The 26,742-nt window shown below is 49.9% G+C and overlaps 1 protein-coding gene across 1 annotated transcript; it reads right to left on the bottom strand.

The window, feature by feature from the left end:
- Positions 1-245: 245 nt before the first annotated feature.
- On the bottom strand, positions 246-25,838 carry Ccnf (cyclin F). Its single transcript, XM_050137095.1, has 17 exons — positions 25,719-25,838; positions 23,893-24,047; positions 20,942-21,048; positions 19,360-19,427; positions 18,530-18,723; positions 18,055-18,108; positions 17,168-17,272; positions 16,805-16,882; positions 14,728-14,879; positions 12,068-12,232; positions 9,175-9,298; positions 8,762-8,942; positions 8,113-8,200; positions 4,334-4,433; positions 4,126-4,253; positions 2,596-2,765; positions 246-2,100 (listed from the first exon to the last, which is right to left on the bottom strand). Exons 1-17 carry the CDS (start codon positions 25,732-25,734, stop codon positions 1,658-1,660), a joined length of 2,328 nt encoding a protein of 775 aa, XP_049993052.1. The 5' UTR covers positions 25,735-25,838; the 3' UTR covers positions 246-1,657.
- Positions 25,839-26,742: the final 904 nt, after the last annotated feature.

Raw genomic sequence — 26,742 nt, 5'->3', positions numbered from 1 at the left:
TAAGCCACCCTGTGGGTGCTAGGAACTAAAACCAGGTCCTCTCCATGGGTAACAGGCACTCTTGCGTGAGTTGCAATTTTGACCAGGGACACCATGGACGAGGAGGGAGGCAGTTATGGGTGCAGACGGTCATACCATGACCAGGGACACCATGGACGAGGAGGGAGGCAGTTATGGGATGGTCATGCCATGACCAGGGACACCATGAACGAGGAGGGAGGCAGTTACAGATGCAGACGGTCATGTCATGAGTCTCTTCACATTTAATCCTCACAACCTTCCTGTGAGGTAGGTATCACTGTCCCCTCTTAAGGCAGAGGAAACAGGCGCACACATGCCCAGCTGAATACAATCCACGTCTTAGCTCTCCTTACACCCGTGTGTCCCAGCCAGAGTGGTCAGCATTCTGTTAACAGTAGCTGAGCTGCCAATGGGGAGAGTACAGAAAACGAAAACCAAGTAACCCTGCTCCACCTGTACTTTTGGCTCAAGGATATTTTGGGGGCACTCCTGGGATTTTTCGTAAGAGGAAACAGCATACATTTAGGGTCAGCATATCTGCTCAGCCTTCAGCAGACTCCCCAAGTGTTGAGGCCAGCTGCCTCATAGTTCCAAGGCCTTCCAAACGAAGCATACACTTTGGCAGTCTCTGGCCAGCCCAAAAGGACTGGCGACCTGTTTTCTTCCGGTGGAATTCAGCCACAAACAGCGAGTCCAGTGGCCTGCTTTCTTCCTGTAGAATCCAGCTGTCTTTTGTTAATTTGGATATTACAAGTGACTGTTTACGGCTATCCTCTAGAAAAATCCATTTTCCAGAAGGAAAGAACGCAAGGATAGAAGCAAGAGGCCGTTACCAGTTTTCTTTTTCTGAGGTCAGACAATCCAGCACAGCCTGACCTGGGGCTTCTGGTCCTCTCGCCACATACTTCTGGCTGCTGAGATTGCCACCCTGAGCCACCACGCACAACTAGATTTTCTTTTTCAGTTGAAGCTCAGCAATATTGGGTATTACCTTTTATCTGTTATCTTTTTATTTAACACCTTCTATTTTGAATGCCTCCCCTCTTTTCATTTCATTAGAAGAAATCTAGAAATAAAGGTGGGCAAAGATTGGCCTAGAAATTCAGTGCAGAAAGGTCACTTGGACACAACGGGGCACAGACAAAGCGCTCTGAGGGGACATATTTGGAAACTGAGTTCTAAGTGCCAGAGGGAGAGAGAGGAGCCTTTAGCCCCAGCTCACGCCTGACCACCAGACTGCAGTCAACACTGAGATGCAGGGTCACAGGCTCCCTGGGATGAAATGGGCAGTGAGGTGTTCAGATGAGAGCTCCCCACTGGCCTAAAATAAGACAGCAGTGGGGGGTTGGAACTGTATTAGGGTACCTGGGCCACTAGTATTGCAAGGAAGCTGTCTGCTCCTGGCCTGGGATTGTGTGCACCAATACAGAGAGCCTTGCTCCCGAGAGAGCAGAGACAGGTTCCACAGGTGTGGCCTGATTGCTGGGAGGCTGAGCTTTTCACTGTGTGACGTTCTGACAGCTCACACTGCACTCCCCTTCTGGGGGTCTATACAGCACCTGCCTGCAGTGTCCCAGAGAAACAGCGGCCCTCCCCAGTAAACAGTAAACATTCATCGTGGCAAACACTGGCATTCTCAGAGCTTCAGGAAGCCCAAGTTCGTGTCTTCATCACTGTGCACTGACAGGTTTTGGCGCTTTACGCGCTGCTGGTGAACACCATTCTCTGGGGAGTTTGGGGGGCGACACTGTAAACATGACTTCTTGGCCTGATGGTGGCAAGGCTTTGTGTTTGAGTAGCTGCCCACAGACAGCACTGAGGTAGATTGGGGAGAGCCCCCCATGCCACCATCCAGGGAGCTGATGGGACTCGCGCTGCTGACGGAAGAGTATCCAGAGGTCGTGATGTCCTTGCCCAGATCTCCCCTGTTGCTGAGAAGGGGCCCAGGAGCTGGAGTTGGAGGTGCCTGGTGGCTCTCGTCCTCTGGCCAGGCCTCCTCGTCGCTGGACTCCTGACAGCAGTGTTGTTCCGGGTTCACGTAGACCACAGTGACGTCAAGGAGTCCACTGGGAGCTGTAACTGGAAAATCAGGGGAGAGTCTTTATGGTACAATTCAAGCTATCAGAAGTACACCTGCTCAGGACCGGGTGGCCCAAGCCACTGCCAGGTGAGAGCCATGAGTGACCTTGTTTCGTTTCTCTCAAGCTGGGAGAATTACCCCAACAACTCTGAGGGCAGCAGAAGGCCACTCAACTCCCTTAATCTGAGTGGACACAAAAGCAAGCAATTGGAAAAGCAGTTGAAAGTTGTCCAGTCTTCCTGACCAGAAGATGAGGGACAGGACCGCCTGCAGTTTACATACGCAGGTGAGACACAGTGCTCTACACACCAAAACTCCAGGCCCTTCAGCCAACAATGACCCAGGCAGAGAGGGATACAGGTTTAGACTCCATCCTCTCTGTCTGTGGGATGGGGAAAACCCTTGACCCCAGCCAGGGTGCCAGGCTCATATGCTTCTCTCCTCAGCACAGGGTGAGGTGGCCACCTGCACGCCCAGCCCTCCACACCACTCACCGTCCCCCTCCTTCTCTCCTTCGCTCTCCTGGTCTCCCTCATAGCCAGAGCAGCAGTCCAGGCTCCAGTCCAGAAGGCTCCCCAGCAATGTCTCCTCCTGGCTCGACAGTTCTGCGGTGGGCGTGGTGACAAAGCTGCCCCTGTCCTCCTGAAGGCTGTTCTCCCGCTTCCTGCAGGGTGGGGAGAGTCCAGAAAACCCTGGTCTTAGGTAGCAGCACCTGGGGAGCCAACCTGGTCCTGGACATCTGCCTTAATACCTATATGTCCCTGGCTTTCACTGTATGTTCTGAAAAATACCCACAAGACTGGAATAATCTGAGACCTCAAGGGCAGGGGATTAATTGGAGGAAGAACTGGGAAAGACCAGGCCTCGGGTCTAGGAGTGAGTCCTGCCTTATTCTGGTCAGCTTGGGGCCCGGGGCCCCTATGGGAACTGGCAGAAAGACCACTGCTCCACAGGATAACTAGATGCACCCAAAGAGACAGTGCTAGGCCTGAGTGCCCAGCGCAGTCTGTCTTTGGGCAAGGCCAGCAAACCTGTCCACCTGGGGTCAGGTGTAGAGAACTACAGGAAGGCCAGTCTCTGCGTGAAGCTGCCACGCCCATCAGGCCTTTCTGCTGCTGACTCATGTCACCCTGGAGGTCTCTTCTAGAAGTCTGAAGGGGCGATGAAGGGTTTTCTGGGGAGCAGACCTTTAGAGGAGCCCGTGACCCACCGCTGGTAGCTACAGGTGTCTGTCTAGGATCATCCTGTCCCCAGACGGTCAAGAATGACTAATACAGAGTGAAATGTACACAGTGGCCCCTCAGCAGGATCCGGGTATCCCCGATTCCAGGTGGGGAAGATGCCGTGGTGTTTCTTTCACAGAAGGTACGAGAGGAGGTAACCCCTGACACAGCTGCCACTTTAGCCCCCCACCCCATGGGACACCCAGGCTCACGTGACAGGTCCTATGCAGTCACCCAGTACCTGGCCTAAGATGCTCAGGAACACAACAGGGGACCGAGAAGTCACAAAGACAGGGCTGGCACAGAGGGGAGCCCTGCCCCCTGAGATTTTCAGGTTTAACAGTTCAGAGGGTGAGGTGGAGTTAACCTAGGGGGTACAGCCACAGTGCTGGCATGTGAGATGGAGCAAAGGAAGGAGACAAGGGGTGGGCAACAAAGACATTACTCAGGCTACACCCAGCTACCAGCTGTGCCACATCGTGGAGCAGGGGGACCAGGTGAATGGTGGCGCAGGCAGGGAGAGAACTGGACAGGATCTACTGTGTTCAGGACCATCTTCCCCCACAAGGAGCGGGGACAAAGCCAGACAGTGACTTCTGAGAAAGGAGAGGCAGGCTGCAACAGAGATATTCAGGAACAGGCCCAGGCCAGAACCCCCTGGGTTAAACTTGGGACCTGTTGCTCCTTGGCACAAGCCTTAGGACGCTTCTACTAATGGCTGCAGTGTCAAGGAGGAAACTCAAACTTGACACAGGAGACCGCAGGCCATGGCACGGTTGCAGACAGCCAGGGCAGACTTACCGTTTGCTTCTCCTCCCGGAGGGTGAGCTGAAGAAGGTGTGGATCTCCCCTGTGCTGGGGAAAGACGGGGGCTCTGGGCTCTCCTGCTTCACTCCCAGTGCGGTGCACAGCTCTGCATAGCTCAGCACCTGTGGGGAGGCCAGAGTGAAGAACCCCACACCCCCGCGGGCACGCCCCCCGGGAGCCCAAGTGGCGAAGGAGGGCATACCGCTTCCTGGCTGATTCCGTCGTAGCACTTATCCTCAAAGCGCTGCTTCACAGCAATCAGAGAGACTTGTCTGTAGTCCTTGGGGGCATCGTCATGGAAACTGGAAACAGACAGAGAGGCTGACATAGAAACCTCACCAAATCTAGACTAACTCCACCACCAGAGAGGGCAGCAAGCGTTCAGAGCCAGCCCCACTGATGGGGACACACGACAGTCAAGACTGGCAGCTCCTCAGTGGTTGGTTTCCCAAGACAGAGACACACAAACACCCAAGGAACTTGCACTCGAATGTTTATTGCAGTCGGAGGTAGAAACAACCCACATATCCAACAATGGCCAGACAGACAAAGGTCCATTCAAACTGAAACTCACTCAAGCACTGACACACATCACAATATGAACCTGAATCAGGAAGCTCAGCAGGAGCCAGACTCACAAAGTGGCGTACTAATGTGACTACTTCATTCGCCATGTCTAGAAGGGGCAAAGTCACAGCTGAGAAGCATGAAGGGAAGCTGGGAAATGGTGACTGAAATGGTGACTGGGAAATGGCTGAAGAGTGGGGTTTCTCTGTGCAGCCCTGGCTGTCCTGGAACTCACTCTGTAGATCAGGCTGGCCTTGAATCAGAGATCCGTCCGCTTTTGCCTCCCCAGTGCTGGGATTAAAGACTACCACCCAGCTGAGTGGGGTTCCTTTTGAGAGTTAGTGAAAATGTTCTAAAACGGGTCGTACAATTCTGAATATACTAAAAGCCTTTTAAGTTATATGACTTCTAGAAAACTTGCCCCAGTATTTTGGAGGCAGAGGTAGGTAGATCTTTGTGAGTTCAAGGCCAACCTGGTCTACAGCGTGAGTTCCAGGACAGCCAGGGCTGCATAGAGAATGCCTGTCTTAAAAGATCAACCAACCAAAACATTTAGTTTATAAATAAATGCTTCCAACTTAACTGGTTTATTTTATTTTTTTTCTTGGGTTTTTTGAGACAGGGTTTCTCTGTAGCTTTGGAGCCTGTCCTGGAACTAGTTCTTGTAGACCAGGCTGGCCTCAAACTCCTAGAGATCCACCTGCTTCTGCCTCCGAGTGCTGGGATAAAAGGTGTGCACCACCACCGTCTGGCTCAATTTAACCGGTTTAAAAAGACAACAGGGACTAGAGAGATGGCTCAGCGGTTAAGAGCACTGGTTGCTCTTTTAGGACCTTGGTTCAATTCCTAGCACCTAAGTGTCCACTCACAACTGTCTGTAACTCTAAGATCTGACACCAATATAGGCAAAATACCGATGCACATAAAAATAAATATAAAAACTTATTCTAAAAAAAAAAACAACAAAATAACTGGAGATATATTTAATATATTTAGCATACACAAACACACTTTTTTTTTGGGGGGGGGGGGATAAACAATCCTTAGCAACAACTTCTGGTTGCCAGCATCAGATGACAAACAACCAGAACAAGAAAAGGTGGGAGGGCCAAGACACTGATCCTGCTTGTAACAGTCACCCCACTTCCTCAGCCACCAGCTACCTGTTCTGGATGCCACAGGAAACAACAGAGTAGGCAAAGGCATAATACTGGCAGGTCCCACTCAGAGGAGCCCAGTGGAGAGACAGGAAGGCAAAGAATATGTTGGTTAGAGGGGCACTGTGGATTTTTCTAGAGGGCTCTGACCTTACCCCAGAAGCCAAGAGTGATGCTCTGGGCTGAGGTAAACAGAAGGATCGTGCTGTAAGGCCCAAGGCATGACCAAGGTCACGTGAAGGCCAGTGAGGAGGGACACTCGGAGCAAGGCAGCAGCTCAGACTGCAAGCGAGGCGGTCTGGGCTGGGATTAGCGTCCTTGGTTAATTTTCTGACAGAGCGATTGTGAGCAATGAAAGAAAACCAGGATTCCCTGGCTCCTCAGGGTGGAGGTGATAAGAGTGGAGAACCAGAGAGCAGTGCCGCCCAGAGAAAGGACTCCGAGGAAGGATGCAGTAAGCCAGCAAGAAGTGGGAGGATTAAGTCTGCAAGCAAAGCTGAGAAAAGAAAGAGAAGCAGCCACAGGCAGATGCAAAAACCCAGCCCAGTGTCCCAGGATATTCTACTTACAGCCTACAGCCCAATGTCTGTCTGTAGCTGCCCTTGCACAGATGTCCCCAACCTGGAACATGGATGTGGGCACCCTGGTCTTACCCAGGTACCAGTTCCACATCCTCATTCATTCTCCCCACCCTGTTTCTTTCTTAAAAATGATTTATTTCACTGGGCAGTGGTGGCACATGCCTTTAATCCCAGCACTGGGGAGACAGAAGCAGGCGGATCTCTGTGAGTTTGAGGCCAGCCTGGTCTACAAGAGCTAGTTCCAGGACAGGATCCAAAGCCACAGAGAAACCCTGTCTCCAAAAATAAAAAAAAAAAAAGAATTTATTTCATTTATTTCTTCTTATATGTATAAGTGTTCCGTCCGCATGTATGCCTATGCACCACATGCACAACTGGTACCCGTGGAGGCCAGAATATAGCATGAGAACCCATAGAAATGGAGTTACAGATGATTATGAGTCTCCAGGTGGGTGCTAGGAACTGAACGGAACCCAAGTCCTTTGGAAGAACATCAAATGCTCTTAATCACTGAACCATCTTTCTAGCTCCACTCACCGCCACTCCCCTTTTCCTATAGACCGTCACGACCTGACACCCTGTACAGACTGTGGATGTCCTCTTTCCTTCTTTCTTTTTTAAAGTCATATAATATATTCTGATCATGGTTTCCCTTCCCCTCTCTTCTCCCCATCCAACTCCAAGCCTTCTTTTTCTCTCTCCTCAGAAAACAAATAGGCATGTTAAAAAAACAAGCAAGCCGGGGCTGGAGGGATAGCTCAGTGGTTAAGAGCATTGCCTGCTCTTCCAAAGGTTCTGAGTTCAATTCCCAGCAACCACATGGTGGCTCACAACCATCTGTAATGAGGTCTGGTGCCCTCTTCTGGACGGCAGACATACACACAGACAGAATATTGTATACATAATAAATAAATAAATATTTAAAAAAAAGAAAACAAGCAAACCAGAATTAACAAAGTAAAACAACTTTAAAAACCTTAAACACACACATAAAACCCATAAAAACACAAAATTGAGAACCATAATATACAAGCAAAAAGAGCAGTAAGACAAAAAAAAAAAAACCTTCCCAAGCAATATGAGACAAAAACAAACAAACAAAATTATGAAGTTCATTTTGTGTTGCCATCTACAGCTGGGCATGGGGCCTAAGCTTAAGTGTGGCTTGTATATACTGTGAGATTCCATGAACGAAACCTTTTTTTCCTATTCTGGCCTTTTTCTAAGGACCCAGAAGGGGTCCTGTGAGGTGAGGAAACAGCCACACAGGGTGGAGATGCAGGGGGGAGGCAACAGAGCAGTGAGGGCGAGCTGAGGTGTGTGGGTGCAGCAGACGGGCACAGGCAAGGCCTGTCTGCTGGCTCCTCTTCCTCAATTAGACATGTTCAGTGTGAACACAGAGGTAAGCCCAGGCCTGGAATTTTAAAACGCCAACTTGGGGCTGGCAAGACAGCTCTGTGGGTAAAGATGCTCGCTGCACATGGCTGATGAGCTGAGTTCAATTTCCAGAACCCACGAAAGGGTGCAAAGAGGATTCACTGTGCAAGGTTGTTCTTTGACCTCACACGCACACGGTGGTACACGAGCTCACACAACCTAGAACAACTCTAGTCGGGACTGACAAGCGGCTCAGGTTGACCGTGACTCACGACCCCCTGGCGCTGAGAGAGACTCACCACTTTTTATGAAGGCTCAAGACGCAGGGCGTGAGGTCGTTGTAAGAGAACCCAGTGAGGTCCCACAGGTAAGTGGTCCAGGGCTGTACTGGGGAGGAAAGCAGGCGGGAAATGGGTCAGAGCCCCACAATCCCCACAGCTCCCCTAGTTTGATGACATTTTCCAGACTCAGGCTTTAGTTCCTTCAAAATACCCGTCAGGGTCAGGAAGATGGCTAGTGGACAAAGACACTCGTCACCAGCCTGATGACCTGGGACAGATTCCTAGAAGCCAGCCACATGGCAGAAGGAGAGAACCAACTCCTGCAAGCCATTCATCCTCCAGCCGCCACACTCATACCGTGGCATTGTCTGTGCACACACGTGCACATGTAAGTTAAATATAAATGTGAGGAACGAAACAACCGAACCAAACTAAAACATCCTTGAATAGCTCCACAGAAGGTGCATTGTTGTTGAAACTATACACTGCTTCAGCTGAAACCACCTCACTCTCCCCCTCCCCCCAACTGTTGTGGGGCCATTCTGCTCCGCTTTCTTCTCCAGGAAGGACGAGGAAGTGTTATTTTCTGCCCTTCCAATCTCTCCTACCTGAGAGCTTTCCCAGACACCAGGACACTCCCCCTCCCCCACCGCAGGGCTTCTCTTACTCTCCCCGTGCATCAGCCTGGCCAGGAGCAGGGCTGCAGAGGCGAGGCGTGCTGGGGCGTAGATGGACAGGCTGGTGTGCAGCAGGGAGAGCTCGCAGAGAAAGCTGCACAGGTGCTGGGTTCTGGGTGCAACAGGGACCAGCGTCAGCAAGACCTCTTTGTAGTCAACCACAGTAGGGACCTAGACAGGAGAAGGAAGTAAATATGTCTCATCCGGCAATGCCACACCATGGCCCGGCCCGGCAGGGGTCTGGCCAAGTGTCCATGCTGATGCCCAAGCTCGGGCTTTCCGTACACACAGCACACTGCACGCATGGCTTCTAGGTGCTGTCTCCACAGCACCTGCCACCTTACCCCCATGACCTCAAACAAGAAGGTAATTTTGTTCAAAGGAAAGCCCAAACCCCACTTACTCGAATCTTCCCTTCCAGAGCAGAGATGATTTCTCCCATCATCCGTACCAGGTCCTCATACTTGTATGTGTTGTCTGTGAGCCACACGGCTTCTCTAATTGTCAGAATCTCTTTGCTGATGAACCTGGAATGTAGAGACGGGGTCATCGTTCTGAACTGGGGAGCTATATACAGCTTAGGAAGCCTCTGGGAGGCTTCAAGCGACAAAAGGCACAGCGGATTAGAGGTGCCACAAAGAGGGAGGCCAAACAAGCCACTCAGACCAAATAGGAAAGACGACTGCAGAAGTGTCAGCTCCCAAAGAAACCTGGACAAGTCTCTCTGAGTACCTGTGGCCCCTCCCAGCACTCCTTGCCCCTCCCCTCAAGGCTTTGATTCCCTCCCTCCCCAGCTTCTTATCCTTACATAACTCAGCCACTTCAGCTATACATACAGCCTTTTGGTGTTTTCTCTCTCTCTCTCTCTCTCTCTCTCTCTCTCTCTCTGTTCTGCTCCTGGACCACTCTTGCTCTCTCCTTCTCTCTCTCCTTTCGTGGCCTGGTCTATTCTGCTGGCCATTTTCTGTCTGGACTCTTCCAGATGCCTTTGGCTGTTCTCACCCTCATGTCTACAATAAAGTCCCTCTCCTCCTCAACCATACTCAGGAGTGGTCATATCCCCATTTTCATTCAAAAAGGACCTATGAGGGACACTATAATTCAATTCTCTAATTCTCTTTACAACCTTACGGATGAGAGCTTTGCTGGTTTTGTTTGGTTGTGCTGTGGTTCAAACCCAGACACTAATCCAATGCTGGAGCCCTAAAGGACCTCTTCAGCTCCGGCCTTATCTTTGGACAGGATCTGAGTATAAGCAGTGCAAACGCGAAAGCAGGTGAGCTACTGGGAGCAAACACTGTCAGCAAATGGCCTAGAGGTTGCTTGAAGGTCTACACACAGCCCAGCATTTGGCCACAGGAACCCTGACTGTCCCTGAGGCAACTGGGCACCCTGTTCTCTACCTGCCACAGGAGCTGATCCCAGGAACACTCTGCTCCAGTGGTCCCACTGGCACCCTCCCCAGCAAATGTGGACTGTTGCTCAGTCCTGGCACTCTGCAGCATGAATGACTGCCATTTGGCCAGCCAGAGGGGGCAGGAGGGAGAAGGTCACTCATGAGAGAGCCCTGCTCTGAGCCCCGAGGTGACGGTGGGGAGAAGAGGCAACATAGGCTCTGAGAGCAAAGTTAGGGCACCTCAGTCTGCTGAGGGGGGAAGCAGGCTTCACGTATTCCAGATCCGCCTGCCATGTGTACTGCCGTGCCCAGTCTGCAGTTTAAAGACCTGGGGTACGAGATTTAGGTCAAAGAGCCTATTTGAAAAAGGCTTGGGGTATGGCAGGTTCGCTTTGCTATCCCTGAAGTCATGAGGGTAAAGTTGGTGGTAAAACGCCATGCTTCTTCCTGCTGGCGTACGGACACCCGAAGGCACTACAGTGTCCACGGTGAGTGGGTATGTCCATGACTAACTTCCCGCTATGGAAGGTGAGCGTGGGCAGCTTTGATGGCTACAGGAACAATGACAACCCAGGGAGATTGGAAGAGAGCAAGATATGAACTAGGTAGGGCTCCTTCATGTCGACACAGAATAAAAACCCATCCCAGTAGCCTTGGACGCTCTGTCTGCATGCTCAGTTAAGTGTCAACCTGACACAAGATAGGGTCACCTGGGACAGAGGAATCTTTCTGGAGACTGCTTTACAGGCAAGTTGCTAGGGCATTTTCTCGGTTGATGATTGCTATGAGAAGGCCCAGCTCACTGTAGTGGTGAGGCCCCTGGGCTGATGGTTCTGGGTGCTATAAGTAAGCAGGCCGAGCAAATGATGAGGAGCAAGCCAGTAGGCAGCACTTCTCCATGGTTTCTTTGTGTAGCCCTGGTTGTCCTGGAACTTGCTTTATAGATCAGGCTGGCCTTGAACTCACAGAGCTCCACCTGGTTCTGCCTCCCGAGGACTAGGATTAAAGACGTGCATCACGATGTCCAGTCTCTGCATCAATTCTTACCTCCAGGTTCCCACCCTGACTTCCCTTAGAGATTAACTGTTACCTGAAGTGTAAGCCAACATAACCCTTTCCTCATCAAGTTGCTTTTGGTCATGTGTTTTATCACAGCAATAGAAACCCTAAGGAAGGGAGTTCTCACAAGAGCATAGGAAGTAGTTAGCAGCAATGCTATTCCTTACTCAGCAGGCCCAAGAGACAAGGAAAGGGTCTGGAATGTGTGTCCTAGGGGAAACGGTAGACCATGTTGAGTTTAGGAGAATAAGAAAATGTAAGCCCTATTTTGAAATCTGCATTCCACAGCACTTCCAGAGGCCAAAGCCATGGTAAAGGAAGCACTGGCTGAGGACAGGCAGTTTGGGATAAAATACAAAGCCTGAGACAGAGCATCCTCCTCCGAGTGGCATCCTTGTGCAGGAATAGCTCTGATGCGGCTTCAGTGGTGGAACTGAGGCTCTCCTGCCCAGGACTATGGGAAGCAGATGGTAAAGACCTGAGAATTTAACATCAGTGATACAGTCCTGTGAACTCTGAGGACTGAGGAGGAGGGTAAGGGCATCATCCGTCTTGGCAACTGTCACCCTTTGGATCCTGGGAAAGTGTGGTCTAGCTTAGGCCCTCCCAAGTCCATGTCTGTGTCCTGAGACTGTGTGGGGATACAGGACCCCAGCAGAGGTACAGTCAACCTACGAAGGGTCAAAATCTGCTATCTCTCCCTTAAGACAATTGAGCAGGTAGGACCCTTAAGACTCATTTCTCTTAAAAATCGGCTACCAGAATGGGGAGGATGATGGCCCCACACCCCGGAGGGACCAGCACATATGCACACAGTCCCATTTGAATAAGGGGTTCTCACCGGGTACAGATGACCATGCAGGCAATGCCAAGAAGCTGGAGCTTGTACCGGGGTACCAGCCTCCTCCGCAAGTACCGGTCTACACACTCCACTGTCAGGTGGAGACACAGGCTCGTGAAGTCCTTCATTGTGGCAACTTCTACCAACCAGTCGATGAGGATGTACCTGTGGAGAGAGGGACGCCTGTGAAAACCAGGCCAAGTGCCATACCTGCGATTTCTGCCCAAGTTTGTCCAGTCTAAGCAAATGAGCTGATCGCTTTGGAATCACTGGTCTACCAACCTAGAGACTCCATGTCCCAGGGAGTTGGGGAGGCCCACAGCTATGACTGGGAGGCTGGTGGGTCCACATCCCCGGTACTCAGAAATCTAAGTCACCAAATGTCAGCCCTCAGTCACCAAAGCACTGGCTGAGCTCAATCCTCGGTGCAAACGGAGGCAGTGGGTACAAAATGGGATGCACAGCAGGACTGGGGCCTAGAAACCGGGTTTGGGTCACTGTGCACCATTGGGCTCTTCTGTCTGGACCCTTATAACAATGCTCTGCCAAGGATCAGAGCCAGAAATGCCACTTAAGGCAAGAGCCACTGTCTCCACACTAAAATCTTCTGGTTCCCTCATCCAGCACCTTAGATGGATGCTGCACAGAAGGCTGGCGGAAGTGTTCCTCTCTACCAGGGAGGTAAAACCTGGGAACCAAGACCATAAATAATTCCAGGAGGTATTTGGAAGACAGAGGACGCCTTTTGGGAATTGGTTCGCTCCTACTGAGTGGGTCCTAGGAACTGAACTTGGGTTTTCAGGTTTGGCAGCAAGCACCTCTGCCTGATGAGCCATCTAGCTGGCCCCAGTGATCTGTTTTTAGAAATCAGACTACTGGGCTATCAAGAGTGCTGGGGCCAGGCAGTGGTGACACAAGCCTTTAATCCCAGCGCTTGGGAGGCAGAGGCAGGCAGGTCTCTGTGAGTTTGAGGCCAGCCTGGTCTACATACAGGGCAAGTTCCAGGACAGCTAAGGCTACACAGAGAAATCCTGTCTTGAAAAAAACCAAAAAGAGTGCTGAGATGAAAAAGGCATGCATTGGGGGCTCGAGAGATGGCTCAGTGGTTAAGAGCATTCATTGCCTGCTCTTCCAAAGGTCCTGAGTTCAATTCCCAGCAACCACATGGTGGCCCACAACCATCTGTAATGGGGTCTGGTGCCCTCTTCTGGCCTGTAGGCATACATACAGACAGAATTTTGTATACATAATAAATAAATATTTAAAAAAACAAACAAAAAAAACCCAAGAGACTTTGTCAAAAAAAAAAAAAAAGCATGCATCAACAGGAGACAGGGTCTTTCACTGGCACCCAGGGCTTCCAAATTAGACCAGCCTGGCTGGGCACAGAACCTCAAGAACCCAGACGTCTCCACTTCCTCAGTGCCAGGACCATAAGCGCATGGCACTACTCCATTCCCCACTCCCTCCAAGCACTAGGTAACAAACTCAAGTCCTCATTCTTGTACAGTGAGCAAATTCCTCAAGGAGGCCATCACCCTAGCCCCAGGACAAACATTTCTTTTCTTTTCTTTTTTTTTTTTTTTTTTGTTTTTCCGGGCCGTGGTTTTCTTTGGCTTTGGAGCCTGTCCTGGAACTAGCTCTTGTAGACCAGGCTGGCCTCGAACTCACAGAGATCCGCCTGCCTCTGCCTCCCAAGTGCTGGGATTAAAGGCATGCGCCACCACCGCCCGGCAGGACAAACATTTCTTAAAAGACATTTACTGATCATATTATCATGTTCCAAGCAGTACATATAAGGAGCTTCCCATCACAACTCCAAACTTTATTTGAAATTTCAGATGACAGCTTAAAAAAAAAAATCATGCATTTTCTATTTCACCCTCTAACACTCTGTAGCTTTGTGTCAGCACTAGTGTCTAAGCCTGGAAGAAAGGCAACCGTGCTGGGTGTCAAAGGAGCTGCCCCAGGGAAGGGATGGCTGAGAAAGGCATTGGCGTGGGAAGGTTTGGGTCTGACTTCTAGACTCAATTGCATGAAGTACCCTGATTATAAAGAGCTGTAAAGGAAAGGTTGTAGGCTGGGGTTGTGGGCTTGTGGTAATTCATCATAAGGTGTGAGTTCAAAATCTAGGCCCTCTTCTATCAAAAAAAAAAAGGTTGTATTTGGGCCTCAAGGTATGAATGAGTCTCAGCATTTTACATGTTTAGGAAGGACAGTTTAACATGGTCTTCGGCTTTAAAGACTTCAGTGACTCACGCCTACACTCCCAGAACTCAGGAGGCCAAAGAAGGATACCACAAGTTCAGGGTTAGCCTGGGCTACAGCAGGGCTGGGGAGATGGTTAACTGCTTGCCGAGCAAGTGTGAGCATTAGTGTTTGGATCCCCAGAACCCACGAAAAGGCCAGGTGTGTGTGGTGACCAGCTGCTAATTCCAGCTTTGGAATAATACAGTTAGCGAGAGCGACTGGTGAGCTGTAGTAGGCCTGAGAGACCCTGCCTTGTTGAATGAGGGACAAGAGCAATGGAAGATTTACAGCACCAGCTTTGGGTCTCACATGAATGTGCCCACATGCACTCCTACGCACACACGCACGCACATGCAGGAAAAAGATACTGCTCCAGGGCCAGATCAAACACAGGCACTGGAAGGCCTCACCTCATTGTGTCACTGAGCCCCTTCTGCACAGAGAAGACCTGCTGCTTGTTGACAGCCCGGGAGGCCTGGAACAGCTGGCAGACCGTTTCACTGCAGGCTTTCCCCTCTAGTCCAAGCTGGCTTCCGCTTGCACAGGCTTTGGCCAAGGCCAGCTGTGGGAGAGAGAAGGGCAGCGTGAACTCCCGGCTTCTCCACTCAGAAGGGCTCAGCAGGCGGACAGCACGGGGCACACATCTGCCTGCCCAAGTCGATCTCTCTAGGATGGGGACCTCTCTGCACCAGTTTCCCTTTTTATTTTACTAATTAAATTGATTTTAATTTATGCATCTTGGTAGCAGTTTCCCTTCCCTCTTCTCCTCCCATTAACCCCCCTCTTCGCGCCCCTCTGTTTCTGTTTCTGTTCAGAAAGGAGCAGGCCTTTCATGGATATCAACACACAAGGCTTATCAAGTTGCAGTAAGACTAAACACCTCCCCTTGTATTAAGGCTGGGAAAAGCAACCCAGGATGAGAAACAGGGTCCCCAAAGCCAGCCAAAGCTTTAAGGACAGCCCCTGCTCCCACTGTTAGGAGTCCCGCAAGTAGACCAAGTTACACAACTGTCACATGTATGTAGAGGGCTTAGGTCAGCCCCACACAGGCTCCCTGGTTGTTGGTTCAGACTCTGAACTCCTATGAGCCCAGGTTAGCTGATTCTGTGGGGTTTCTTGTTGTGTCCTTTACCCCTCTGGCTCCTACAATCCTTCCTCCCTGTCTTTAGCAGGATTCCCCGAGCTCAGCCTAATGTTTGGCTGTGGGTCTTTGTGTCTGTTTCTATCAGATACTGGATGAATCCTCTCTGATGACTCAATCTATGAGTCCTTTTTTTTTTTTTTTAAAAAAACTAAACTAATAAATACATAATTTAAATATATATGTATGTAAGTGTGTGTGTGTGTGTGTGTGTGTGTGTGTGTGTGTATGGGTGTTTTGCCTACATGTATGTCTGCACCATGTGCATGCCTGGTGCCCAAAGAGGCCAGAAGAGGGTATCAGGTCCCCTGGAACTGGAATTACAGGTGATTTTGAGTGGCTGCTGAGAAATGAACCAAGGTCCTCTTGGAGAACCTTTTTTTTTCTGAGATAGAGTTTCTTTGCGTATCTCCCTGTCATTCTCTCGGTAGACCCGTCTGGCCTCGAACTCACAGAGATCTGCCTGCCTCTGCCTCCCAAGTGCTGGGATTACAGGGTGCGCCACCACTGCCCGGTGCAGTTGGTAGTCTTAACCATTGAGCACCTCTGCAGCCCCAATAGTTTCCTCTCTTCTGAGACGGTAGGTACACTTATGGCCCTGGAGTCAACAGATGAGGATGGACGGAGATGTGTCAGAACCCAGGATCTACTGCCCACAGAGACTTCAGACGGTCCCTGTCGACACCCACCACACACTTCCGTCTGATTTCCCAGGACATACACAGCCTAGTGTATATGGATTTATGACCACAGTGTACTTGCATCTTTTCCCCACCTAGCAATTCTATCAGTTTCTCCAGCTGTCTGATGTAGGTATCCTTACTTACTCTTCCATTTAGAGTTCCATCTGATTCCCTACCTGCCGAGTCCACAGGACGGCTGTGGGGCTGCCTGCACCCACTCAAAAACCCTCTCAAAGGTCCACGCTGAGTGCTGACTTCATATCACTCATAGCCAACAGCTCATTTATTTTGCATTCATTGGCAGAAACCACCATCACTAAAAATACCTTAGGTTACAGAGCTGGTTCAGTAGGTAAGAGCACTGGCTGCTCTTCCACGGGACCCAGATTCAATTCCCAGCACCCACATCAGGTGGCTCACAACTGCCTGTAACTCTAATTCCAGGAGACCCAATGTCCTTTTCTGGTCTCCACAGGTACTGCACACTCATGGGTCACACATAGGTAAGCACACACACGTACATAAACGAAAAATTAAAACCGAACAAAAGACTCAGCTCTCGTCCCTGGCCAGTCTTACTTATTGCTTCCCCAAGTCTCCTGCTGAGAGACTAGACAGGCCTGCCCCAACACTGAAAGCAAAGAATCCAGATCTCCACGTCACCTGTGCTTCCCAGCAGCCTTTGGCAGCATAGTCCCTGAGTTTCCGGAAGTTGTGGAGGCATCGTCCAGGATCAGACATCTGCCAACAAGAGAGAGGAAGCCTTACATGGCTGTGTCCTGAGAGGGACCACGGGGTTCTAAATGTCTTCTCCCTCATGCTTCAACTTCATTGGCTTCTCCAACATTCATCCCCAAATCACCGGAGTCTTTTGAGGGATGTTTGATAGCAACTCGCTGCTCAGATGAGCCCAAAGACCCAGGAGCCCAGGAGCCGAGAAAGCATTCTCCCTTTGGTAAATTTTACCCAGGACCACAGAAAACTGCTCCGTGTGGTCTACCCGCCACCAGACAAGGTTCCACTTACATCTAGCCTTCTGTCGCTTTCCCAAAGGAGGTACGAGCTGGCCAAGCATCCCTGACGAGCAGACTCCTCAAAGAGGCTGTGAGCCTGCTTCCTTTTCTCTTCGTCCTAGAAGACCAAGCAGAGGGTTCTTTCTCACCTTCTGTGCAATGCCAAGTCCCTCTTCCATTTCCTCTAAACAATCACATGCAGAGCGGTAACGGATGAATTAACTACATCAGAGCAAGAAAGGATGCCACTGAACACACAGTGCTCAACAAGTAACTGACAAGAAAGGATGCCACTGAACACACAGTGCTCAACAAGTAACTGACAAAAAAGGATGCCACTGAACACACAGTGCTCAACAAGTAACCGACAGGGTGTAGGGTGTCGGGCCCTGCCTCCCATTAATGTGGGGCAGCTCTGGGACCCTGCATCCACCCTTGCTGTCACAGGAAACCCCTTCAGCACCAGGAACGGTGGTACTGAGAAGTGTTCTTCTGCCTCACTTGTCTTCCACATCCTTTTGCTGTGTTCCCTAAAAGTTACTACCAGTTCTAAACCCGCGAAAGGGATCCACAGATCAGAGCCTGTTAAAATGCCCGGGAGGCGAGGATCCTGCATGGCCCACCAGCAGGAGCGCCCTGTGAGGATCACAGCAGTACTGCCTGGGCTGTTCCCAGCACATCCGCTCTGCTGGGCTCTTAGTTGCGTCCCATTTACCTCCCTCAAAAGCAGAGTGGGCGGAGCCAGGAGCCCTAAGCCAAGGAGCAGCTCAGAGCAGGGCCTGGCATTTGTATTGGCCTTAGACACTCCCCTTTGTCAGTTTTCAAGGACTTTGTGGATCTAGGCCCCTGAAAGGCCAAGCAAGGCGAAGTCTAATAAATACAGAGAAAAACTTGACTTACCTCAAAAAGATTTAGCACTCTTCCCAGGCAGTGTAGTATGGAAGCTTTATGAGCCTAAAGAGAACAGTAAGTATGATTCCGGGCAGACAGAACTCCCCCAGTCCTGCTGTCCAGACCCCCACCCCGCCAATCCTCGATTTCAGTTTTCAGCTGCGGTTGTTTTACTCAGGCTAAATCTTTAGTTTCCATGCACCGACATGTTCACTAAGATCTCTGTCCTCACCCCAGACCCCAAGACCTTCACCACACCCGTTCAAGATGTTTCTCCTACATCCATCCACACCCTCTCTTTGCTTTTCGGGAGTAATCCCAGCATGCTGGCGAAAGCACTAACACTGAGCTAGAGCCCCGGCCCTAGACTCAGTTTTGTGCACCCCCACTTCTTGACCCACAGAACCATCTCCAGGTTTCCCTTCACCCTGGGACGTGAGCTGGGCTCATGGCCGCTGTGCCCTGTGGCCTCTCCAGGACTTACTTTCTGTAATTGGCACTCTGTCCTGAGGCTGTCGTGAACCACGGCCTTGCAGCAGCTTCCAGACGCTGACCATGGTGGGCGGATGAAGAGCCAGATAAAGGGCTCAGAACCCATATTCAACTTCTCAGCCATACTAAAGAAGCGAGAGGCCTTCAGGCCGTTCACTTCTGCACAGGCCTCATCTGACACAGATACTGTGGGAGAAACCAGACAAACCCATGATGTCTCTGGGACATGGAACGAGCAAAGATTGCCAGTCTTTTGGCAAAACCTGACACGATGCAAAGCTTCAGACGGAAGAGCTCTGAGGGATGGGGCTCTAAATGCTCCCCATTTTGTTCAGGTAATTTCTGACACAGGCCCCCTCTGGAGTCCTTCAGGAAGCTTGGATTGTGACCCTCAGGGGATGGTTCTCCCACAGCCTCAACCTTCCTCCTCGAGGGTAATGACCCTGCATTTGGCAGGCAGGAAGGGTTCTCTCTCCCCTTCTCTCTCTCTCTGATTTCTTTGTGTAGAACTGTCCTTAGAACTGACCTAGGCCTCATGGGGACCCAGCTGGGGAAAGGGTCTCCTAAAGTCAAGCCTGTTCTAAAATGGGAACCCTAGGAAAATATAAAAACAAACAAAATAAAGAAAAAACCCACCAACAACTATGAACTTACATACTTTAGGTACGTGAATGACCTCTGGGAATGGCTAACTGACAAGAGGGAGGGGCAGGACCTTGGTGTGGAAGCGTAGGCTACTCACAGGCTCTCAGCCCTAACAGTCCTGTTAGCTGGCCAAGGTCAGGGACTATTAGCCAGACACATCGGGGCCCCGGGACTTACAGCCTTCATTGTAGAGGTAGGCTATTCCCAACTTCACAGCAGCTTCGAAGTTTCCCTTTTCAGCAGCCCTAGAGCAGTACGAGCAGCATAGACACCAGGTTACTTAGCTCACGAAGGTTATGCGCCACACAGCACTGGACACTGAAATACTCGTTTCCGGACTGAGTATTCTTTCATGAAATATAATCAAATACTGTTTATTGATTGCATGCTACGATGTGGAGGAACCCTGGCAACCGGACGCCAGCCCCAAAGGGTTAAGAATCTCATGATTCTGTCTATATGAGGCATCTACAACTGGCAAACCCAGGGACAGAAAATAGATGAGGGATTGTCCAGGGCTCTGTGCTTGGGGTTGGGGGTGGGCAATGCCTGCTAAAGAGTACACAGTTTCTCTTTAGGACAGTAAAAATGATCTAAGTTGAATAACGCTAAGCGTGTAGAACTGGGACTATACTAAACCCAGAAGTCCCACCTGTTCCAGGGGATTTAACTCCTTCCTCTGGCATCTGGGCACTGCACACAGGTAGTGCAAATACACATGTAAGCACTCACACACATGCATAAAATTAAATCTTTAAAAAACTTTTTTTGTGCGTTGGTCTTTTTCCTGTATGTGTATCTGTGTGAGGGTGTCAGGTCCCCTGGAACTGGAGTTACAGAGCTGTGAGCTGCCATGTGGGTTCTGGGAATTGAACCTGGGTTCTCTGTAAGAACAGTCTTTACTCTTAACTGCTGAGCCATCTTTCCAGTCCCCAAATAAATAAATCTTTAAAAGAAAAAAGAAAAAGAAATAAGCAGATTTTTATCCAGAAGCAGCCCAAGCAAGGCACCCTGCAGCTAGCTAGAATATCTCCCTGCGCTTCTTCGGCAGTTCAAGTCTGGGAAGTAGAATGCCCGTGAGGAAAATCCTGTCCTGAGTTTGTTTCTCAGCAACGGAAAGGGTCAAACTCAGTTCCCGTTCCATGGACATACTCTGTCTTTAACCACAATTAGCGGTCTTAGACAGTGGGCCTGGTCACTGGCACCCAGGGTCATAGATTATAGGTCTGCTGTGTGCCCCCCCCCCCCCCGGTCATTCTCTCTCTCTCTCTCTCTCTCTCTCTCTCTCCCTCCCTCCCTCCCTCCCTCCCCCCCCCCCTCCTCCCCCCCCCCCCCCCCCCCCCCCCTCTCTCTCTCTCTCTCTCTCTCTCTCTCTCTCTCTCTCCCTCCCTCCCTCCCTCCCTGTCGCGACTCCAGCGAGGGAGTGAGTCATCCAGAGACTGAAATATAACAGACTGAAATTACTCAGTTTTGAACAAAGGAAAAGAAAGCTGAATAAAGCTTCCATGAGCAGGTGACTCACACGGAGCCAATCAGGAATGGTCACACCCAAGTGGGACCCTCTGGAAGTAGGGAAGGCCTAAAGGACAGGCAATGCAGGGCTTGTTGGGAGCAAGGTGACTCAACAGGTTGAGTTTCTTCAGGTTTGAGTCTCTTTCCGGGGATGAGGGCAACAGGAAAACAGGACTGGGACATTAGCCCACAGCAAGGACACCAATGGCAGAAGGAAATCAGGGCACTGTTCTCAGAGCACGGGTACCTTTCAAAGAGCTTCAGGTTCTTCGGAGAAGGCCACAGCTCTTGGAAGCTGGCAGATGCCCACACGCTGGCATGGTTGTCTACCAGGTACTTCAGGTGGGAGTGCACCTGCAGAGCAATGAGAGGCGTGAGGGAATTACCAAGGGACTCCTGAAGAGGGGGCATACGTAGATATACCAGTCTCAGAACAGTAAAGGACCCAGGTTCTAAACAACCCTGTTTTATGAGTTTCCCTGGTGTTCTGGGGGTCAGGGGAGGAGGAATAATGGCACCAGACGGGAGAACAAGCACCTTGGTTAATAAAGGGACATTAATCTCAGCACTCAGAGGAGGAGACACAGGCACATCTTTGTGAGTTCCAGGCCATCCAGGAGACACAGTGTAGTGACTGTCAGAGGGATGGAGGGAAAGAAGGAAGGAGAGAGAGAGGGAAAGAAAGAAGACACCTTTGCAGGGAACTAGAGAAATGGGTCCGTGCCAGGCAGGACAGAAATCTATCTTGTGTACTCCTTTAGTTCTGAGTTCAAGGCCAACCTGATCTGGTTCTAGGAGCGCCAGGGCTACACAGAGAAATGCCTCAAAAAACCCTAAACAAACAAACAAATAATTTTGATTTCTTTGCCTGGTACCCTGGTAGAGCAGTCAGGAGCATGGAAATTTAGAGGCACTCAAAGGAAAAAGACTGAGTCCTACTGTAGCAATCTTAAGACCCAGGAGCCTCTATCCCAGGCAGCTAAAACCCAAGTCAAGAACACGGGCGAGCACTATAAACCCTAGGGTTTCCATTGTAGTGGGGAACGTAGCACCCTATGCTTCTGCAGGTGACACCGGCGAGCATACCACAGGCGCCACACAGTGGATCCCGGGCCGGCGTTTACAGCTGGTTTACGGTATGCTCTACGGTCAATCATTACTCAAGCCCAATCCAGTGGCATTGTAAGTTAGATGGGATTTGTCTTAAAACGGCTTTTGTGTGTTTTATTCTCCTTTTTTCTTTTTTTAAAGATAGTCTCACTCTGCTGCCTACAGCACAGCTTAAGCTGTGGGTCACATAACTGAACATAGGGCTACAAAAAACTTGTAGTAAAAGCCTTCTGAACAGGCAAAAACCAAAATTTAATTGAACTGAGGTGTGTGACATGTTGTATCATGTGACTTCGCTGCAGACTTGGTTCTGAACACACAACACATATGTGGGCACCACATATACTGTTGCCGATCCATGCTGCCTGACACCCCTGTGCAAAGCTTTCTGCTCTAACCGAAACGTAGTCTGAGATTCTGAGACACGAGGACCTTTCCTTCCTACCACCATTTCCTCAGCACCTAATTACCACACTGGAATCTCTCTGGATCGCAATCTTGGAATATCTGGTTTTTAAAATTGCTCTTGAAGCTAGGCTGTGGTGGTGCATGCCTTCAAGGCCAGTCTGGTATACAGAATGAGTTCCAGGACAGGCAGGGCTACACAGAGAAACCCTGTCTTTGAAAAACAAAACAAAACAACAAAAAATGCTCTTGATGTTGCTGACTTCAGTTTTACAAAACAAAAATCCCTAAATGAAGGGACAGGAGAAATGAGTGGTTAGAGCACTTGCTGAAGACCTGGGTTCAATTCTCAGCACCCACATGGTGGGTCAAAGTCATTCCTAACTCAGGTTCCAGAAGACCCAAGGCTGAAAGCAGGTATGTGGACGCATGGACATGCAAGCAAAGGATACATTAAAACATTTAAATTGCTGAATTTTGTCTTAAAACAGAATTTCTAAACAAAACTAACCCCTGAAAGGGCCCTAAACATATTTGCCCCCACTTTGAGATAGGTCTCTCTACATAGTACTGTCTGCCCCAGAACTTGCTATATAGACCAGGCTAGCCTCAAACCAACAGAGGTCTTCCTGCTTCTGTCTCCTACATGCTGGATTAAAGCATGCACCACCATGCCCAGCTCTATTTCTGCCATTTAAAAATTCTCAACACTATCTTAATCCTATTTATTTGCTATGTACATGGTATATGTATACATATATATATATGCATTACGGACATACACACACATGGCAATCGTGTGTGGCAATCCCAGGACAACTTTCAGGAGTTGGTTTTTATGTTGCTGGGGTTACAGGCATGAATTACTATGTCCAATGCATGGTCTTTTTAAAGTTTTTGGTTTTACTTTATGTATATGGATATTTTACCTGCATGTATGTGTGTATCACATGTATGTCTAGTGTCTGAGGAGATCAGAAGAGAAATCAAATCCCCTGGAACTAGAGTCATAGATGGTTATTAGCCTGTACGTGGGTCCAGAAAACTGAACCCTGGTCTTCTGAAATAGTCAGTGCTCTTAACTGCCTAACCATCTCTCCAGCCCACTGCCTTCTTTTCTTGAGATGCAATTTTTACTGCCACAAAAGGGTCTTTTATTCTCTTAAAATAAACATTGAAATGAGTAGCCCCTGTAACTGAAACACCTCCAAGCACCAATTAACAATATCACCTTGTTTGACAGGCCTGTAATTCAACCACAGGAGAAGTAGAAGCAGGAGGATCAGGAGTTCAAGGTCATCCTTGGGCTTCAACCAACCAACTAACCAATAATAAAAACTATTCTTGGGACTGGAGAAATAGCTCAGCAGTTAAAAGCACTGGCTGTTCATCAAGAGGACCCAAAATTCAATTCCTAGCACCCATAGACAGCTGATCAAACGCCCTCTCCTGGCCTCTTCAGGCACTGCATGCTCATGGTGCACAGACAAACCGGCAGGCAAAACACTCATATACGGAAGATAAAATAAAAAAAAAAAAAAATCATTTAAAAAATAAAATAAAACCACCATTTCCTTTGCTTTCTTTTTGAATCAAAGTTTTATACGAACACTTAAGAACATGAGACTTTTACAGTTTAACCAACAATACGAGGACTGGTATTGTTTCCATATGGCGACTTACAGCTCGGACAGCAAGGATGTCCCCGACAGAAAGCCATTTCAGGATATGGAAGAGTACATCTTCTGGGAGACTCAAGATGGTTAAGTTTCGGGGTCTTCTTTTGAGTCTTCGCTTGGTAGGATAACAGAAACACTTGGCACACCTACAATGGATTACTTAAGGAAAAAAACCACAAGCCTTGGTGAGACGAAAGGCTGTATGTGAAGATAATTTAATAGTTACTGTTCTCTGTTCACACAAGGGACAAGTCCTAAAACTAAATAAAGTATACTATATGAATTACTTAAGATACCACCGTTCCTTCAATATCCCATAAATATTCATGGCAAATATCAGATAACATGTAATTGAGTATTGGAAACTTTCTGATTCCAGATCCATATGACAACCAGAAAGGGGGTGGGGGACGCAGCCAATACTGATGAATGTTTTCCTTCAACTTCACTCAGGAAAGTACTCTGGGGACCTGAAAAATGGCTCAGCAGTTAACACAAGGCTCAAAACAGTCAGCAAGGTCCTTGGGACTTGGGCTGTATATTTTTGCTTCTTGTTGTGTTTCTTAAGATGGGGTCTGCTGTAGCCCACGCTGACCTCAAATTCACTCATATAGCTGAGGCTGCCCTCGAACCCCTGATCCTCCCTGCCTCTGCTTCCCAAGTACTGACTTACAAGTGTCAGCCCCCATGCCCAGATCACTTTGCTCATATTTGCACATGTGACTAAAAAGCCTAAGGTTCAATATGGACCTAGAAACTTCTGTGGCATAGACTGGCAACTCAATAGGACAGCTAGAGCAGGTCTCAGCTTGGCAGATGTCACTGCTGCCCAGTCCCGGAACCCAGTGGTTTGCTAAACTCAGCATATAGTGAAATTGCAATGTAAGATCTAGCTCGGTGGTTCTCAACCTTACTAAAAGATGAGACCCTTCCTTATGTTGTGGCGACCCCCAAACAGAAAATCATTTCGCTGCTAACTTCCTAACTGTAATTTTGCCACTGTTAGGAATTGTAATGTAAATGTCTGCTATGTAACCCCCGTGAAAGGATCGATTGCCCCTCCCGAAGGGGTCGCGACCCACTTGTCTAGATGTACATGACACTGGCTCCCTTTAGAGGAGCTCTCTTCCCAGTTCCTCACAGTGGGTTATTCCAATGTTTGCTTCAGCAATCCACTCAACGCTTTTTCCCTTTGCTTCACAAGCCCCTCCACCCAGACCCCTTCAGGAATCTTAAGGGCTGTCTTTCTACCTATTTTTCCTCCTCACACTGAGGCCAAGTGGCTCTTCCCTGGGCCTTGGTAAAGCTCTCTACCAGGAGGTCTCTAGAGACTGCCCACTCCCAAACTCTTGACCTGTTTTATCGGAAACTAAATGTACTGCAAAAGCCAAATGCATACTCAGAGCATATCTACGAATATTATCATAATAGTTTCCTGATTCACCTGCTCTAGAATACACATCTGAAGTGTTTAACCACTGTAACAAGTGAAATCGCAACCCCAAGTCGTACGACGTTTTCATAGGGACAGATCCTGTTGGCTCCGCCGATTGTAGCTGCGGACGCGACACTCGGGAGATCGAGCCTCCATCAAGAGCCCGGACAGGACGTGAAATCGAGCTATAAAGTGGAAATCGCTCTCGACTTCCCTAAATCGCCCCGGGTAACAGGAGGCGTAGGTGCCGGGCGGGCATTTAAACCGCGCGGGCGGGCTCACAGTGGGGGATCCGCGTCTACCCGTGCTTGGGGGGGGGGGATGCGACGTGCCTTCCCAGATCACAGGGGCCCAAGTCAGGACCCATCGCCTGCCCGGCTCCCGCCAGCACTCACCACCGCCGCTCCCCATCGCCGAGCTCTGGACACTGCCGCCCGAGATCGCTCGCGAGCGCGCCCGCGCCTGGGGCAAGTGCGCTGAGCGCCGCACGCAGGCGCGGACACCACCCCCGCCCCATTTTCAAACGCGCCCGGAGCTCCTACTGGTAGGACCACGGAGTTACGCCCCCCAGATCGCCAGCCTCTCCCGCCCCGCAGGCTCTGGGCACTTGTGATTGGCTTCATCAGGACGCAAATTCAAATGCTGGTTGTCTATTGGCTTATCGCTCGTGGCTAACCCGCCTTCTCCGCTGGGCGGGGGCCAGGGAGAAGCGCAGCTGGCGCCGGCGGGCTAGCCCAAAAAGCCCGCCCGGACGCAGAGAGGATTTTTCTCCCTCTCTCACTTGTCCGACCCTCTGGGAGCGGGTCACGGGTGCGTCCACCCAGCGGTACTACCTGTCCCTTCCACGCGAGCTTCCGGCCAAGGAGACTGGGTTTGGAGACGCCACCTCTAACACTGATGTGGAAATTGCTGAGGCCGGGCTCCGAGTCCCTCAAAAATCCTGTGAATCGGGGTTCGCATTGTGCCTGGCAGCTATAGTTACATTATGCTAAACGGTGTAGTCACTCGTGTATTGGGCAGTGAGCAGCATCATGTCCACCTCTTCATGATATGATCTACCGAGAAAAGAAATGAAGTCTATTGAGGGTGGTGAGGCCAGAACAAGGAGTCGCAGCAGGTTTCTCTTCTCCACACAGCTGGTACCAGTCTTCATCTCCCCCGCCTCCCCGCAGCCTGCGTGCTTACTGGACCCCTGGGGTACCTGTCCTGTGCTGGACGCTGCACGTCAAGACTTCTTGTCGGTCTGAGGCAGTAAACAGAGAATGGCTGTTCACAGCACAGCACATTAGAGAACGCTAGGGCAAGACTTGGGGTCTGCTTCCCATTGCTGCGGATTCCTAGGCAGAGTCCTCTCACTTAGGCCAGTCCCTTTTCTGGGAGCGATTACTGTTTCCCACTTTGTTACATTTTTGTCTTCAC

Source organism: Alexandromys fortis, unplaced genomic scaffold (genome assembly GCF_014885135.2).
Source record: "Alexandromys fortis isolate MF-2015 unplaced genomic scaffold, M_Fortis_MF-2015_v1.1 scaffold_29, whole genome shotgun sequence".
Classification (NCBI taxonomy): Eukaryota; Metazoa; Chordata; class Mammalia; order Rodentia; family Cricetidae; genus Alexandromys; species Alexandromys fortis.
Note: the sequence above shows the minus strand (reverse complement) of the source record. Positions and strands in the feature narration are given on the sequence as shown.

Bases quoted from the DNA above. Each gene is read 5' to 3' on its own strand.
- Ccnf (XM_050137095.1), bottom strand. The intron at 12,233-14,727 runs GTGAGGCCTTCC...CTCTCTCCACAG, and splicing joins GGGCTCAGTGACACAATGAG to GTACATCCTCATCGACTGGT. The intron at 4,254-4,333 runs GTATGCCCTCCT...GCCTCCCCACAG, and splicing joins ACGGAATCAGCCAGGAAGCG to GTGCTGAGCTATGCAGAGCT.